An 18336-nucleotide genomic window follows, 5' to 3' on the forward strand; every position below is an offset into this window, starting at 1 on the left:
CGGCTAATTTTTTGTATTTTCAGTAGAGATGGGTTTTCACAGTGTTAGCCAGGATAGTCTCGATCTCCTGACCTCGTGATCCACCCGCCTCGGCCTCCCAAAGTGCTGGGATTACAGGCGTAAGCCACTGCGTCCAGCCCTCTGCCTTCTTTTAAAATAAATCAGGTAGACCTAAACTAACTTAAATGTTCTCATAACAGCTTGGTTTTGTATTAACTTTTAGATCTCCTCAGGAACCTACATGTGACAAATTGCTAAGTTTAACACCTTAATATTACTAGTAAGTAGCATGAGTGGTAGACTATGTCTGGACTCCACATCCTGCCACTTCCATTCCAGTATCTGGACCACATCACCACTAGGAGTATGGAGTTAATCATCAGTATGACACAGCATTGAAATTCTAAGCACTGCTGTTACTAATTTTGTTAATGTATGCATATAAACAGGTATATAAACACTAAAGCCATAAAAGAGCAGTATCTATTTCTTTAGTACTAAAAGAATTTCAACTGTTAGAAAAATGAATTGGCTTAAAAGACAAAAACAAAGCAAAACAAAACAAAACATGCATCTTGAAAGTTAAAAACAAACAAACAAGAAAAAGCCAGTTGAAGTATTTGGATTTAACTTTACCCAACTAAGACATTCACACAACATATGCATGTCAGTCTCCTGTTCAGTCCTAGAGCCTGCAGTATTGTAATTTATTGTGAAACCATGTAACCAAATACTTAAATATATCCACAACATCTATACCACAGAAATGCATAGTACATAATATACTAACATCTCAAAATAAACTTCTATTACAGTTTTATGCAAATTATGGTAAAAGATTATCACCTGCCACATTTTGAAATGGCACCAACTTCAACATCAATGCACTAGTCAAAATCCTTACTAGAAGTGATGTCTTCTGCATCATCATCTGAACATTCAAAATCAAGCTGTTAATCTAATAACCACAGTATGTTATCATTTAAAATCACTGTATATTTGGATGTTAAAGCAGGTAGTAATACAGCAGGAAAAGTGTTTCTAATTCACAGTTTCAAAAATAAAGGGTGCAGTTTTCAAATATCTGATTGCTTAAAATTGGTCACTCAATTTAACAACTGCCTCCTTCAATACATGTAAACTATGTTTGCACAGCATTAGGAGATGTCTTTTATTTCAGAATTAGTTCTTACTGTTACAGGAGCACCACAAATTTTAAGGAAGAGGCTACAGTGTGAAATGAGCTCACTGAAGGATATGTTAAATAAAATTTTAACTACAATATAAGGTACTGCAAAAGCTTTGTTCCCCAGCACAGATCCCTTAATCAGGAAAAGTAGTGAACACTTACCCAATACAATATGTAAATTCGCTCTACAGGAGATGGGGAAAAACCTAACTCAACTAAAAGAAAATACTATTGTTAGCTAACAAACCTGTGATAGCTGGCTTCAGAATTTTCCTAAAAATAAAATTCAAAAGCATACACGGTATTTATATCCTTTGATAAGGAATGTAGACATCCAAACGGAATGAAAGAAAAATCTGGTTTTAAGAATTTCTAAGTGGAATCACACGCACACAAATGGGTAACTGAGAAAAACTGAGCACTTAAATATTCAAAATTTAAGTAAGAAGATTTATAATAGAAAAAAGTGGCAAATTGTTACTGTGACTTGATTTTCTGAAAACATCTGCAAATTCACACTGGCATTAAGAAAACCCAAGTCTCAAAAATTCTCCTTTCTTTCTCTCCAGATAATGTGTTTTCTGTGCAAAAATAAATATCTGAAAATTGCACTAATACTTATTTTAACTTCTATATTATGAATAATCTGCACATGCTGCTTTACAGACGATACATATTTGTAAACTTGCTCATGCAAAATTAGTGTGCGCAACAGGGATATTGTTAATTTTCATACTTAAAAATGATACCTTATTATCTTTTAAAAATTGCCAAACTCTCTGAAATGGTTAACGAATCTTATATGGATATTCTTGTCTGCCAGCTAAAAATCAATTTATGTTGCTGAAAACAAAAAGTTATACAAGAAAAAGAAACATGGTTTTTGTTTTGCAAGATTTTTGATTTTTAAATGAGAAAATTTATAAAAGAAAGAAATTCATGGTCACAAAATTTTAACATTTTAATCCTAAACATTACAGGGTAAATAGATACTGGACCCTATCTCCATACTCCATAAAATCCTAACTTTTAGTTTCCATTTCAAATGTTGCTGTAACCACTAAAACACTAGTGGTTTTACAACCTCTGGATTATGGAAATACACATTTCTGAAATAAATGCTACAAAAACAACAATGGAAGAAAGCCAAACAAACAGTCTCCATGAAGGAAAAAAAAGTGGAACATTTTGAAGCTTTTAGACACTTCTCTTTCCATGTCTTATGATTAACCTGTCAATTCAGTGCATTGTATGGTCATATGTAATGGTCCCCATGGTGAACAAACATCTAACTAGTGTCCATTGATTCCAAGTTAGTAGATGATGAATCTTTCTGGATACTTTCAAAGATAGCCGCCAGCTCAGGGTTTGAACTGATCTGTGACTGGAATTCACTCATCAGTGGACTCTTCTCTGCTTCTGGAATGGTTAGCAGTGCTGCTACTGCTCTCATAGCAGATCGCTTTAATTCATCTTGTTTTTCAAACTCCTGCTTTACTGAGTTTGCCTTTACCTGTAAGATGGAGCAAACTTAGATTACATGCTATAAAAGGCAGCTCTTACATGAACAAAATTTAAGCACATAAGATCTTCCTGGTAAAAGCTATTCTCGTAGGTCCATAAGGCATATTACATTCTAAGAACAACTGTTTTTAAACTTATTTTTAAAGTAGCTGTCTCCTTTTCTTTTAAGGGAGTATTTTACACAAAGCCCCATTATAAAAACAGAAAATCTAGACCCAAATGATTCTAACAAAGAGAGGAGGACACTCTTTGTTTCAACTATCTGCTTAGCAAGTCTCACACTTTAGCCCCCATCAAGAAAGTACTCCTCTAGCTACCCTATTCTTTGCTATACTCTATTATTCACTTTTTCAAACACACCATATGATGACATCTCCAGGCCTTTATTCAAAGCCCGTTTCATCTTCTTGGTCTAAAAAAAAAAAATCTTGATTTTTCGAGGTTCATTGCAAATGTTGTCACCCTAATATGAAACCTTCTGACTCCCCTTCCAACCAGAATTAAAAACTTCCTCTTTTGTGGCCTGATCACATTTTATCCCATATCAGTACTTCAAGTATGTATCAGTACTTCAAATATGTATCAGTACTTCAAAATGTTAACATATTGATATAGCAATAAACAAAAACTTTTAAGAATAGCCATTAACAGTGCTAAGTTTTATAAAATATCAGTATTCGATAGGTTAACTTTTTAAACCAACTGCTACACAGAGCACTGGAATAGTTATATTTGGAAAGCTAGAGAAAAGAATTGGCTAGGAATCCCCAATACACCAAGTCTGACCTAGGTTGATACTTATCATTTCTTACCTTAGTTGTACATGTTGCACGTAATGGCTCAACAAGTCGGTCCAACCTCTGCAGTACTGCACTTGGACAAAGGGTAGACAGTCTCACCAACATTAAAAATGTCAGCATCTATTAGGAATAAAAAAGACAGAATTTAGATTTGACATCATTTTCTAAAAACAAAATTCTAAATTCTGACAAATCCTTTAAAGGAAAATAACTAGCATGCCAAGTAAAGCTTCCTTTTAATGTAATCTGCCAATCAGAATCAGACAGATTTGTCTCAAACCTTACCTGAATTAAGTGCTAAAGAGACCTCACCAGATTGTATTTTAGGTGAGGTCTATCGAGCAGCATATTATAGGTGAGGTCTCTTTAGCATTTAACTCAGATAAGGTTTGAGACAAATCTGTCTCAAACAGATACAAGAACTAGAAACGTGGTTTTCAATCTTGGTTGCACATTAGAATCATCCAGAGAGCTTTAGAAACATACCCATTCTTCAAGCCCCATCCCCAGAGAGTTTTACTGAACCTGTCAGAATACGGCACACATTTTTTTTTTTATTATTATTTTTTAAAGCTCATGTGCACCAGAATTGAGAATCATAGAACTAGAAAATTACTGAACTGGAACACAGTTTCATAATAAGTTTCCACTATCATAACAGAGTTGACCAGTTATTCAGATTAATCCATGTAAAACCTGATAACCCATAAACCTTTTTCTCTTGGACTATAAACTCATAGAATTAAACAAGCACGTCCTTTTACGTCTTGGTGGGGAGGCCCTCTTCATTGAACTTTGAGAGGCTCAGGTCACTACCACACATGGAAACCTAAGAGTAGGAGTTCGGGTAGTATGGCTCAATTACTGCTGAGTTACCACTTTTGTCCCGCTTGGCCAAAAGCCCTAAATGGAAGAGTAGATGAAAAAGACACAATGCATGTATTTTTCATTTTTCAAATCACCCTTTTACTGTTCACATTTTAAATGGAGATGAACACACAGGAAAACAAAGAACACTTATATGCAAAATTCATTATCCAAACATAAGACGCAGTATGATTTCTCTCAAGTAGCTTCTACAGATTGTTTTGTATATCTGAAAAGTTCCATGTCCTATAACAAAATTCTTGATATTAAACACAGTACATTATATTGAAAAACAAAAATTCCTCATTCAGGTAAATGATACAGTTACAATTCAGACTAGCCCCCAGGGTAGCTCAGGAGAATTAATCAAGACAATGCTAAGAAAACCCTCCATGGGTAGCAACTATGGTCCAATGTTACGACAGGCCAAAAAGTTACAGATTTATACTTTAAACAGCACAATCTGTCGGGACTTTTTTGAGGGAAAGGATCTAGGGACTATTCACTAAGCAAGTGGGCACACAGCATTTTGCATCCACTGCCACTTCCTCCTCCAATAAAAAGGGCTCTGGATCTTTCTTACATGTCAACTGGTGTTACACTGCCTATTACTTTTGCACTTTATAGTTTACAATATGTTTATCAAAATCTTGACAGACAACCTGATTTTTCTCAGACACATGAGGAAATTACAAGGGTGAAAGTTGCTCTAGCAAATTCTTCTTCTAAAACATTGTATAAATAGGCACAAACATCTTACCTTAATATCATAATGGTCCTTCAAACCATCTTCAACATGATTTAGAAATTCAAAGATATCAAGTCTATCAAGACAACTGTCTAGAAGTGTGTACATACACTCAAATGCTGCCTTTCTAATATCCAGACCATCATCAACTGTATGTTTAAATGGACCCATTTCTACCTGTTAAAGCAAAAAAGAACGTGTGGATATACAATACTTACGTCAAAGACAAGCTCAAATAAACAGTGTGATCTAACTTACCTCTCTTATAAGCTCCTTTCTAACTTTTGTTTCATTGTAAAGATGTGGAAGAACAGTATCCAATAGATCCCTTATTAATGATGGCTTGTTATGTGCTGCTGAATTAAATGTGACCAAGGCTACTCTTCTCACATTCAAATCTGGGTCTTCCAAAGTTTTTAGGAAATCACCTGAAATATTACAAGAAAAGCAACAGACAGACATGATAAACTTAAAATACAATATACATTATATTTTCTCTAAGTTGATATAATTTATTTTTGGTGGTGTCATTGTTATTTCTTCAGTGACGGTCAGGGAAGAACCTGATGAAACACTAAGTGAACCATAAAGTTTCTTTCAGCAGCAAGGCAACTATCATTTCTGAAGGTGAATATATTTTCAATTAATAATCCACTCTCAGCACTTACAATGCAGAGGGTATGGAAGAAGAGTCCATAAAGTTCCTCAATATCACTTCTATAGATATAAGATATGACAGAGACAGCAGCTAAAAAGACTAATCACATGCATGATTCTCCTTGTAGTTCACTAAAAGCAGCAACAAAAATATTTTTAAACTAAGTTCAAAATAAGAATAAAAAAATGAGGTGAAGACAGACCCACTGCTTAATAAAGATGGAGTACTATTAGCAGATATACAATTAATCAAATGAAAGAGAAACGTGCCTCCAAAAGCCCTACTTTATTTCTGTCTTCAGTAAGAAATACACGAATTCACAGGAAAATAATACAAAAGGAGAAAATTGAAAGCTAACATAGGACAAAAGCCAGAGAAGCCATCTAGGTATTTTAAAAGTCTGCTTACTCTTGCAAATGTGGGCAAGAAAGTATAATGCAAAGATCTTTGGAGTCACATGGTTGGTGGTTCAAATCATTTTACTTGTTAAATGTATGATTTTGTGCAAGTTACTTTAGGCAAGAACCTCAGTTTCTCAGTCAATAAAATGAGGATTATAAACCTTTTAGAGCTATACTGAGCAGAATAAATGGTGCATATATTGTTGAAGACAATGTCTAGTACACACTAAGTATTCACATGTAGCTATTATTCATCATTATATGATCTCAACTCTATCATCAGCAATCTTTTAGAATACACAGGGAAATGTAGGAGAGATAAAAGACTTGAATGCCAACTTGAAAAACCAGCAATTTGAAAATATGGGAGGAAAGAGAGACTTCAGATACTGTAGATTGGCAAACCCAATGTTGATATCCAAGAAAGTTCCAGCACTGATTTAAAAAAAAAAAAAAGTCTGAGAAACAGCGTGGTTTCAAAAACAATATAAATGTACCAAACTAATCTCCCCTCCCCTTTATTTGCATACTAAACTGGTAGATTAGAAGAGTAATTACAATAGAGTATATATCTGCTTTCAGTAAAGCATCTAAAATATTGCTATTATGGACAAAATGGTGTCATGAACTAGCAATTTCAATTTTTAAAAAGTTTCCCAGGTGGTTCTGATGTTCAAATAGTCACGAGTACTTAACTAGATCATAATTCAATTAGAATGCTAACTACCTAGCTGAGTAACTGTATCAACAATGCATACTGGTTGACTGCTGTCAACATGGAAAGATATTTCTAGAGATATGGCATGGGCCTCTTCCTCTGTCCTATTTTGCATAATACCAATGTCCTCAATAAATATATCAAAGCAGAAAATGGGTGGGGGAAATGCCAATAAGAAGTTTCTCACATAGACTTTAAATAATTTCTAGGCCCTAGCAATAGAACCCATTTGTGCCTGTGCTTTCCTTATTCTGAATTGGCAATCCCTTTCTATGCAGTTCAAATTTTATATTGTATTTTTTTTCTTTCTGGCACACTGCAGAATGGCACAAAGCTACAAAGCTTCTTTGCCAAATCCCTCAGTCCTCCCTAATGGTTATCTCCATTATCCTGTCCTCAAGAAAGCAACAAACTAAATTCTAAGGTGTTTTTGGTTATTAGCAAACTCTAGGAAAACCAATGATAAAAACAAAATGCAAGGAGGTTATAAAATCAGAAATAATCCCAAAAGCTAATTCTTGTCTTCACAGAAATAGAGAAGCCCTAGTTTTTCTTGGGTTATCTCCTCTTAGTTCTTCTGGGAATTAGCTCTCCCCCGCTTTATTTTTTATTCTTAGGTTATTTTGACCTTAAATATGGAAATCTCCACAGATCTCCTTGGGTGTTAGAAGTAATAATTGAAATTTGAGGCCTTAATAGCTCAAGCAAGACTCGTTTAAATCTAGGGAGAAACTTCAGACTGGCCATATAAATGTAGTATCTTTTTGCTTTATCCACTAAAGCTATCTTAGGTCACCCCAAAAATATGGCTATCAAATCTGTAGTTGACTCTAAAGACATGCTGGTATATTATAACTTCATTTATGTGCAAAATCATCTAGGAATAATTACAAACAATATAGGCAAATGCAATTTGTTAAAAGTTGTAAGATCATATCAATTTTCTCTTAAACAATTATTTTATAAGCATTTTAATTCCTCGATATTTCTAGTTACTAAGTTCAAGAGTTTCTTGAGAATTCTAAAGTCCAAAAATCAGTATGTTTATCTTTGTTTCCACTTACCTATGCAGTTCTTTAACAGTGGATCAATAGGTTGTGGATGGTCAGAAATTGTAAATTTCACAGCCGTAACCACTGAGCTTCGGGCATATGATGAACCTAGTTAAAAATAAATTGCAAGTCTATTGGTATGTAGTCCACTAAAACTCACGGACATCATTTTTAAACCACTTCAAATAACACCAGTGTCTTCAATTCCTTAGAATTCTCCTTGGCCAAGAAGGGTATTTCTTATTGCACGCATGAATCCAAAGGAGCAAAATTAACTTACTTATGAGCACAAAATATAATCCCATTAGATTTCAAAAGAAACAATTCCTTCTGGGAAGGAGGGACTTGAAGCAGCAGTGGAGGATCTCGCCCTCACAAAACAGAACTAGCTAAATCCAAAACCGCTTAAAAATCTTCAAATTTTTTACTAAAACAGAAAGCAATGTCTAAGAATGAATGGCTATTACTGCTATTAATATTACTACGTTTTACTTGTTCTAATGGGGATGACACTGGTAAATCTGAAAATTCTTCCAGAATCTTCCATTTGAAAAAAGTACTATCACCAATTATACTTATTGTAATTAGTATCAACAAGCTCTTCAGATTATGTTAATTCATTAGATACGTCTTTTCCACATTTTAACACAATATAGTAACATTAAAATGTAGTTATCATGAGGAATTAGAACAGATTTAACCATTATCTAATTACCACTCTATCCTTTAAAACAACAAAATGTCATTTGAATATCACTCCATACTACGAAAGACAGTTTTTTTCATCACATACTTAGCTTTTAGGTTTAAGAAAATATAGACATGGCTTAACTTCTTTATTAGGTGTCTTTTAAGGCAACCAACTATCAATAAAAAAATTTTTAAGTAAGAAAATCTAGATACCTACCTGATATCAAGTACCCCTTAAGCCGTGGAAGGAGAGTTTCTGGATCAATTAGAGTGAGTTTTCCTAGACATTCAGCAACAACATTTCTGGTTCCTTCCTCTGCACACTCACAGTGCTTTAGTAATAAGGCCCAGATGTTTTCAACATATGGTTTAAGGCCCACCACTGATGCAGAGCTAATAATTTCCTTCAAGGAATGAAGTAAAAGATACTGCCTTTTGGGCTGACTAGTTATTTCTTGCAGGACAAATGGCAGATATTCAGGAAGGTTGCCCACACTAATGCTGCCTAATGCATAGGATGCAGCTGATTTGACTTCTTCACTAGGAGATGAGAAAGCTTCTAGTATTACAGATTTTAGTTCCAACTGTCCACTTAAGTCAATATGATGCCCAACTTCTCCAAGAGAAAGTAGAGCTAAGAGACGAATGGAATCTGTAGACCTTGAGTTCTTGACATCTTGAATAAACTGACCTACTACAGCTGGTCCCTCTTTAGGGCATGCTCGAGTAAGGGCAGCTACACATTTGGCAATGGAATAATAAGACTGCTTATGAGTAAGAGCTGTGCTCTGAGAGTAAACTGGACCAGTCAGCATGCGCAACAAATCCATGTATCCTAAATTATTTGTTCCAGTGACAACCAGAGCTTGGAAAAAGTCTAGCATGGCACTAAGAGCTCCCCCCTGCAATAAGGGTGATCTCACAAGTCCAATAAGTTCATTGAGAATGGATCCGCTTATCTTTGAAAGGGAGGAGGGATATACTTTTGCCAAAGTGGTAAGAAAACTAATGGCCATTTGTGAAACATGCATATCACTTTCGCTGATAAGAGGTGGGAGCTCATCTAGAACTGCATCAATCATGGCAGCTGTCAAGCTGTCACTATAGTTTTTTATTAGAATATCAAGGGCAGAAAGAGTACCCAGTTTCAAAGCTCTCTGGTTTTTTCTAAGAAATGAAGCAAGGATAGGAACCCCTTCTCCCAGAACAGGCCTCAAATCTATCTTCAAAGGTGACCCAGCAATCAGTGTCAATGCCTTTACTGTAGTTAACCTGGTAATTTCATTCTTTAGTCTCTCCAAGAAAATCTGAAGTGTATTAGGCAAGTCAGAACCCAAATTGTCTCCAAGGTTGCAAATAATTTGTCCCATACAGGAAATAGCCCTTTCCTTGACTTCCTGATCAATGTCAGCTGCTTTTAATCTCTTAATGGTACAGGTAAATAGATCTTTGATATAAGGAGTTGCATCAAACGAGGAAGGCTGATCTAAAGGACGAATTACTTTGACAAGCTGTTGAGTAACAAGAAGTGCTTCAGATGTAATTTTGTAAAATGGGTCTCCAACACAAGCCACCACTGGAGGAACCAAAGCCTGAACGTGAGGATGGAAGACTTGAGGAGAATGGTTACAGAGGATTACGTATAGACATGACAAAGCATCGATCTTCAAATTCGATGAGCTTGATTTATCATTCAGTGAGAAAATGATTCCTAAAAAGCCAACAAAAAATCCAATCATTGCTGTGCAGACTATTAAGAAAGAAAAATTAAAAATCAACCCCTATATTACTGCTAATGTTCCCACTTCATTATATTATTTCTATAAGTAGAAATTTTCACCATCTACAATAAATATTACAGCCAAATATTTTAGGGTAAGACTTTTAACCTTTTACTTACAAATTTCTAACTTCAGGTATTCAAGATTGTTAGATTAAAAAGTTAGCTCTATGTGCATATTAAGTTGTCATATATATTCCTTTAAAAGGAAACAATTATTTAAGCTTATCTAAGTCCTAACAAAAAGGCTACAATAAGTCCCAAAAGAGATTTATGTTTCTTTCATACCTGGTACAAGTACAGGAATGTGTTGAGTTAGGGCCCCAGGTAATACATTTACCAGCTCAGTTAACATGTTAAAACAACACTGTCGGGTCTTCACACTTTTTTCTTTCATCTGTTTGTGAAGAGCTTTAACAATGTTGGGAACCTGCAATTATCATATACTCATTAGCTGGTTCAGCTGTTGGTATTTCCTCAGTACACTTAACATGAATTATGGAGAATGAGGATAAAGGGAAGAGTTTATCTTTTTTTGTTAAATTCCTAATTCAGCTATCTACTGCTATTGCTAACACAAGATCAAGTTTGTTGCATGTATTATATATGTTCTCTTGTAACTATATTTGCTTGATACTGATAAGAAATTACAGAAAAGCTATCATTTAGCTTTCCAGAGAGCAACAAAATAGTCTTCCCTACTTAATTTTTAATTGTGAAACATACATGACTAAAAAGAAATTAATAGGCTGGGCACAGTGGCTCACGCCTGTAATCCCAGCACTTTGGGAAGCTGCGGCAGGCAGATCACGAGGTCAAGAAATCAAGACCATTCTGGCCAACATGGTGAAACCCCGTCTCTATTAAAAATACAAAAATTAGCTGGGCGTAGCGGTGCATGCCTGTACTCCCAGCTACTCGGGAAGCTGATACAGGAGAATCGCTTGAACCCAGGAGGTGGAGGTTGCAGTGAGCCGAGATAGCACCATTGCGCTCCAGCCTGGCAACAGAGCAAGACTCCATCTCAAAAAAAAAAAAAAAAAAAGAAAGAAATTAATCAAATCATATTTTCAATCAAAAATTTAGGAGGTTAATTTATAAATGGTATTTTGAATGACAACAGCACAGATAAAAATCAAAGGAAACAAGACAAATTATGGAAAAGCAACCATCGAACAGGTCCTTTTCTTACTTTCCATTTGCTGTTACAAGGAATCAACCTCACTTCAAATGTAGCTACAAGCAGCAGGGGTATGATTAAAAGACATCTGCTCTAAACTTCCTAATGTTTTGCTAGTCAGTAAAACAAATAGGGTCTCTACTAACAAATCTTACGGATGCAAAGCTATCAACGGAGCTTCTAGAATACCTCAACAGCAAAGCAAGTAGAGAGTAAAAACAAAAAAACCAAGAAAAATCCCAACAACCAAACTACATGGACACATACCCTAATTACACAATGATCTAAGAACTAGACAAAACAAAAAAATGGTCTAACTTTCCATAGCATTGTCAGAATTCCTGGCAACTCTACTGAGCAATATCTGACTTCTATATACTCACTCACTTGCATATATCCTCCATACACTTTATCTCATTTCCTTCTACAATTAATCTTCAACATTCACCTTTATGAGTAAGTTCACCCCAAAAATGTATTTATTTGTACTACTTAAAAACAAGATAGATACAGTATGTGTGTCCCGTCCTCTCCACTGGTTTAATCCCTGGCAATATCTGTTTTGTAATCTATAAAAATTGACCTACTATTTGTGCATCCCATAGGGCTGCTGTAGAGATTACATATAAGATAGGAGAATGCCTGGTATGTAATAAATATTCAATAAATGGGAGCAATATAATAGCTCTAATGTTTAGGATCTTAGAAAACAAATGCCCTCAAGTGAAAAAATGTGTATTTTATTAGTAAGTACTGGCATATATCAAGCATATATGTAGTAGGCACTACACTGAATGCTCTACACAGATCATCCAGCTCTCACAACCACAGGTAGATATTTCTAAGTACGTTCTTATTACAAATAAGAAAAGTGAGGTTTAATAAAATGACTAAATAACTTGCCCAAGATCACACACCTAAATTAGAAATGAAGTCAGTTATGTGATCGCAAGTAGTATGACTCCACAGCTCTAAGACTTCTCTATTAACATCAAAGATAAAGATTACTTTACTGAATCTTAAAATTATTTAAATATTGTTTATCATGTAAAGCCAAGAATACTTCAATTAGAATAGTTTACAAGTAACATAATATGAACATGCATTAACTATATAAACATATCCTAGAACTTTCTGCTTCTCTATAGATATTCTGGAACTCACCTTTCCATATAAAGACAATTTTAAAAGCATTGCATTTACTATCATGATTTTCTAAACTTTACTTTAAAACCCACCTGACTCTGAAGCATTGTTAAAGGTGTTTCTCCCTGTTCCATTGCATCAGGGTCACATAGCCAACTTTGCACAGGACGAGTTTGCTTCAAAAGAGAAAGGTATGCGTGAAAAACATCTGCCTTTACATTCTCTTCACGCTCTTTAAATCTGGATATTAGTGCAGGAGAGACGGTCTTGTAGAATTCTGGAAGCATTTCATGCCTTGTGCTAACTACAGCATCCAAGCACTTCGCAGCTGCACGTCTCACTTTCCAACTCATGTCATCATCATCACTGTATTCATCATCACTCCCTAAGGGTAAGTTTTAATGTAAACAGGCTATTAATGACAAGAGAAGTATATCATTTAAAACAGAAAATGAATTGATATTCTTAACCAAATCAGTTAATCTAACTTTCCGGTAACATATACAGCAACAGGTAGGTTTCAACAGAACTAGAACTTGAACAAAGAGCTTGTTATTTCTGTAAATCTGCACATAAATTAAACTTAAAAAACAAACATAATGGTATTTTTAATTAGTTAAACATTTTCTCATTTACTTTGTAATGAACTGCTGCTTATTTTAACCCTTTAAAATCATCAATTAACACATTCAACTTCTTTAGAATATAAATATTTATAGTCATAAATTTCCCAGCCTTTGAAACAAAATTCAAAGAACTTACTTAACAGCATAGGAAAAATCAAGCAAACAATCAGGGACTTTATAAGACAAACCATGAAATGGATTTGTGGTAATAGAGTAGGTGATAAAAAGAATGGTTACCAATCCCAAAACACTGTAGAACTAATTTGCTGGGAATAAAAAGAAGGTTGACATCAGCTTTGTGACTACAAGGCTTTTCACTCAACTTGTTGATAAGCTGTGAGGAACAAATATGTATATTCTAAACCTTTCACAATTTTGTCTTAATGTACTTTAACAAAACCATTTTTGCTTAATTATACCAAGAAAATGCTGCACACTTAACAGAGGACCATTTTTTTTCCCCTAATGCTAAACCTTAAACATTCAAAGCAAAAGCACTAAGAATTGTATCTCACTTATCTATACTTGATGGATAACATGTGTGTGAAATCTCCAGAAAGTCTTTCTTTCTAACACCATCAGGTTTAATTAGTTGGGTAATATGAAGTCAGAAAGGTGGCAGAAATATTAGCAGTTATCATGACAGTCTAAAATTATCTCACAATAATTTCTTTATTCTTAGATAAAACTATACATAGCCTTGAAATAATAGAGCGGAGTAGTAAACTTTTTACTGGTTTTTATTCCAATTAGCTTAGTCTGACAGTCAAATGTAGCCAGCTAGGCCTTAGAAGATTCTACAGTATACAACAAAATAATAAAATTTTCCAACTCAAAAGCTTAAAATTCACCTTAGCACATTACAGGAAAATACAACCAAATACTGCTAAATGCAAGACGTTTGCTTATTTACCAATATCTATTCAAATAAAGTTAAAAGATACTGCCAAAATACACTATCAAGTTAACAGCACATAAAATTTTTTCCATGTCAATACACTATGGCAATTGCCTCCCAGAAATATAAGCTTTATTAAAAACAAGATTATAAAAAATTAACAAATGTCCTTATTCACTAAAATTATGTTGATTTTATAAATCACAAAAACACCATGGTAGAAAGTCATTTAATGGGTATAATTCATATTAAGTGATAAAGCAGGTGAAGTACCTAGTTTGTTATACAGCACACAAAAAAACAAAATTCAAAACCTGGAATATACATTGCTACTGCTTTCTTCAAAAGATATTCACATTAAAATATAAGCTAAAGTTTCCCTTCATTAATACAACCCATTTATTGATTGCCTGTGTGTCAAGCACTGTCCTAGGCACTGGAATAAAGCAGTCAATCAAGAGATTAAAACATCTAGCCTTCATGAAACTTATATTCTAATAGGTAGGAGACCATCAATTACAGTATGTCAGAAAGTTACTAAGTGTGATAAACAAAATAAAAACAATAAAATGAAAGATAGTTCTGAGGTGGAAGACTAGCTGAGGGATGTGTGAAAAAGGAATCAGGTATGACTGCAAGGTTTTTGACCTGATCAACTAAGAAGAATGGAGGTACCATTCTGAGATGGAAAAGGCTAAAGAAGAACAGGTTAGGTGGAAGATGGGGAAGGGGCAGGGAAAAGATATTTTAGGTATCCAAGCAGCAATATTAATTAAGCAGTTGCATATGAATCTGGATTCACAAGTGAGATCTGGATTAAAGATAGGATCTGGGTTGCCAGCATATTGATATTAAAGCCAGGAGACTAGATGAGATCAACAAAAAAATCAAGAGTATAACAGGTAAGTTCAAGGACTGAGCCTTGGGATACTCTAAGTACAGTGGTCAGGGTGAAGAAGAAGAAGAAACAGCATGGAAGACTGGAGTAATCACAATGATAGGACTACATCCAGGCTAGAATGGTATGCCAGAAGCTAAATAAAGAAATGTTGCTGAGAATGAGTAATACGATAGGCAGAGTCAAACATCTGCAATCTCATCCATCACTGGAGGAGTGGATTCAAGAGAGAATGGAAAAAAGAAAACGGAACTGCATTCTTTTAAGAAGCTCTGTTGTGGAGGAGAGAAACTAGGCAGCAGCTGCTAGAGGAGTATATGGTGTTAAGAAACTCTTTTGGTAGTTGTTTTTTAAAGATGGGTGAAATTACTGACTTGATAGGAAAGCTGTTATGTAAATTCATTCAAAGAATCAAACTAAAAAGTATTCTCAAAAATAACAAAAAATCCACCAACCTGTTTACCTAGTAATTTACCAACTTAAATATTTGTTATTATGATTCTTCCAATACAAACAGAAACAACTGACATGAGCAACCCCTATGTCCTTGAAGTGCTGCTACTACTTTCCAGAGTAAATGTCATAAATCATCATGTGATGACATCAATCTTAGGAGCCTCAGAAATGTTGTAAGCTATTAATGAACGTTAAATGGGGCCTCGAACAGTATTTAGAATTTTTCATGAACTATGAATAAACAAACTAATATTCTTTCAAGCCAAGCTGCCCTAAATATGTATATCTACAGATTCAATTCTTTCTAAAACCTTGGTTTATCTCCTTACAAAAATGCTTTGTAGAAAATTTGAATAGTACTTAAAACCAAAAATCATACATAGTTCCTAGCCAAGAGAAAACAAGTGGTAATAGTACTAGTTGTAAATATACAGATTTTTTTCTGTATACTTAAAGAAATAAAATTGGGATATGGTGAGCAATTTTTGCTACATACTTTTCACTCACCTTATTAATAGCATTAATGAATGATTTTTAGACATGATTTTTTAATGTGCTGCATAACAGTTCAATACATGGATGCCCTCTAACTTAATTTGCTGTTGTCAAATATTGAGATCATTTCCCTTTTCACTATTATAACTAAATAAAACAAACAGTACAATTTGCACTAAGAATCATCTCCATCTATAAGTGTCTTTCACAAAAATTCAAAAGATTCTATTTAATTTGAAATACCTTGATCATCATCATCACCACCATCAGCATCCATTGCATTTTCATCTTCATCTTCATCATCGTAATTATAATTTGGATCATAGGTAAGATATTTAAGACAAATATTTATAATGGTAGAAACATGAGGATATACTTCCTTAGGACATCTAAAGACAAAAACAAAAGCTGCCTTGAAGAGCTGCATTTTACTCCTTGATTCATTACCTGCCACATTTTGCTTTATTACCAGCAATAACATAGGACAGTAGTTCCCAGACTGCCTAGCACCAATGATTCTTGCTCTTTCTCTCCCATGGACTTACTATTTTAAAAGGTTTACCTTTCAAATTGTACTTATTAAATCAATTTTAAGATGAACTCCCCTAATCCCGATTTTAACTATGTTATGGTTAATGTATGGCAGTATAGACAGAAATCGGTATATAATCAACATATTATTAGAAAACCAAACCCAGATGAATGTGCTCTTCAGTAACTAGGATTATCTGTGGAAATGCCAGTGCATATTCACCTAGGCTTGGTCTTCTAGCGATGTAATGAGAGGACAGAACACATAAATGCCCACAGGGCCAGCAAATAAAAGAATACTTTGTGTTTCTCAACTAAAGGAACAAAAATGAATCCAACAATTTCTGATTTTCACAATATGGTATGATTAAAAGCCACTTCTCAAAACCAGGAGTGTCAAGGGATAAATGCAGAAAACAACCAGTAAGGTCTCAAGACACCATGCTACTGCATTAGTCAAGAGGAAAAATAATGTTACTTATCTTGTATTGCCTTCTAGTACACAAATACACAACTTTTACTAAGCTTTTAAAAAATATATTAGAATCAGTTTCCAAATTGAGAATCACTGACCTAGCAAAATGGATGTGACCTAAGAAATTGTTGAAAAGGCAATTCACTACTTATTTCTGACGAATAATTTATCCTGCTGGGCTTTCAGTACAGACTACATTATTACACTGGCATTTCTTCCCTTCTAAAGTAAACCCAAAATAATTATAAATACCTTTCCAAAATTCTTTAAATAAAGTCCTAACAATGACACGGAAAATTTTCAAAATAAATGTGATGACCACATTTTATAATAGCAAGATGACATTAGTTTCAAATACTGTATTGTCTGTTATATCTGAAATCCAAAAGGCTGCTTCTCCTCACACACCTAATGTAGACCTTATGATTCTATTCTTAAGGAAAAACTTTTTGTAAAAAATAGAGATCTTAAAAACTTACCTTCTTACAAATGATTCAAAGGCTTGAATACAGTACTCTCTTAATTCATCATCATCTACATTGCAAAATTTTACCACCAAAGGAATTATCTTCTCAAGGTATTCACCTAATAAAAACATAATGGTTCTTTAAAAACATGCATTAATTTTTTTAATTAAAGAAAACTGTAAAACTTTTAAAGATTTCTTACCTATTCTATGACCAGCTTGCCTACTAATAGCAGCAATACATTGTATGTAGGTTCTTGTTGTTGACATAGAATCATTTTTGGACAACTCTGACAACAGATGTTCAATAAGATCTACAAAAACTATATTTCCACAGCTCATAACCAGATGGCCAAGAGCGATAATGGTTCTTTTCCTCACTGCAAGTCTAGGGCTGGTCAACTGGGGAAGTAGACAGGTCAGAATTGAAGGATGGAAATTAACAAGAAGTCCTCCTTGCCTTAAAATAAAATAAAAAAAGAAAGAAAACAACAAATGAATTCAAGATGCCTGGCCACTACTAAATGTCTGGCCTCTGACCTCAATGCAAATATTCAGAACACAAATTTAGTTGAGACTAATTCATAGTGAAAGAAAAATTAAATTATCACTTTATCTACCAATGCAACTGAAACCTGAGCTAAGTGAATGCAGCACTGAAATTTACATTGCCAAACTGACTCCGGGAATCTAGACCTAAATCCCCAATTATAGGATATCTAATTGATTGGCTTGGGA

General features: G+C 34.3%; 1 protein-coding gene across 2 annotated transcripts in view; it reads right to left on the reverse strand.

Annotated features, from left to right (window-relative positions):
- Positions 1 to 690: 690 nt before the first annotated feature.
- The window catches only part of CAND1 (cullin associated and neddylation dissociated 1), a 45517-nt gene continuing 27871 nt past the window's right edge, over positions 691 to 18336 (reverse strand). Inside the window, exons 5-15 of one of the 2 annotated variants that reach the window (XM_509204.8) lie at positions 17802 to 18058; positions 17612 to 17717; positions 16370 to 16515; positions 12846 to 13138; positions 10716 to 10857; positions 8865 to 10358; positions 7970 to 8065; positions 5387 to 5556; positions 5141 to 5305; positions 3526 to 3633; positions 691 to 2702 (exon numbers count right to left, since the gene is read on the reverse strand). In XM_509204.8, coding sequence (XP_509204.4) covers positions 2478 to 2702; positions 3526 to 3633; positions 5141 to 5305; positions 5387 to 5556; positions 7970 to 8065; positions 8865 to 10358; positions 10716 to 10857; positions 12846 to 13138; positions 16370 to 16515; positions 17612 to 17717; positions 17802 to 18058 — 3202 coding nt within the window. In that variant the 3' untranslated portion in view covers positions 691 to 2477. Of the gene's footprint in view, positions 2703 to 3525; positions 4417 to 5140; positions 5306 to 5386; positions 5557 to 7969; positions 8066 to 8864; positions 10359 to 10715; positions 10858 to 12845; positions 13139 to 16369; positions 16516 to 17611; positions 17718 to 17801; positions 18059 to 18336 lie in introns of both variants that reach the window. The other variant, XR_010148274.1, reaches the window with a different exon arrangement.

The sequence above is a fragment of the Pan troglodytes genome, chromosome 10, assembly GCF_028858775.2.
Source record: "Pan troglodytes isolate AG18354 chromosome 10, NHGRI_mPanTro3-v2.0_pri, whole genome shotgun sequence".
In the NCBI taxonomy this organism is placed as follows: domain Eukaryota; kingdom Metazoa; phylum Chordata; class Mammalia; order Primates; family Hominidae; genus Pan; species Pan troglodytes.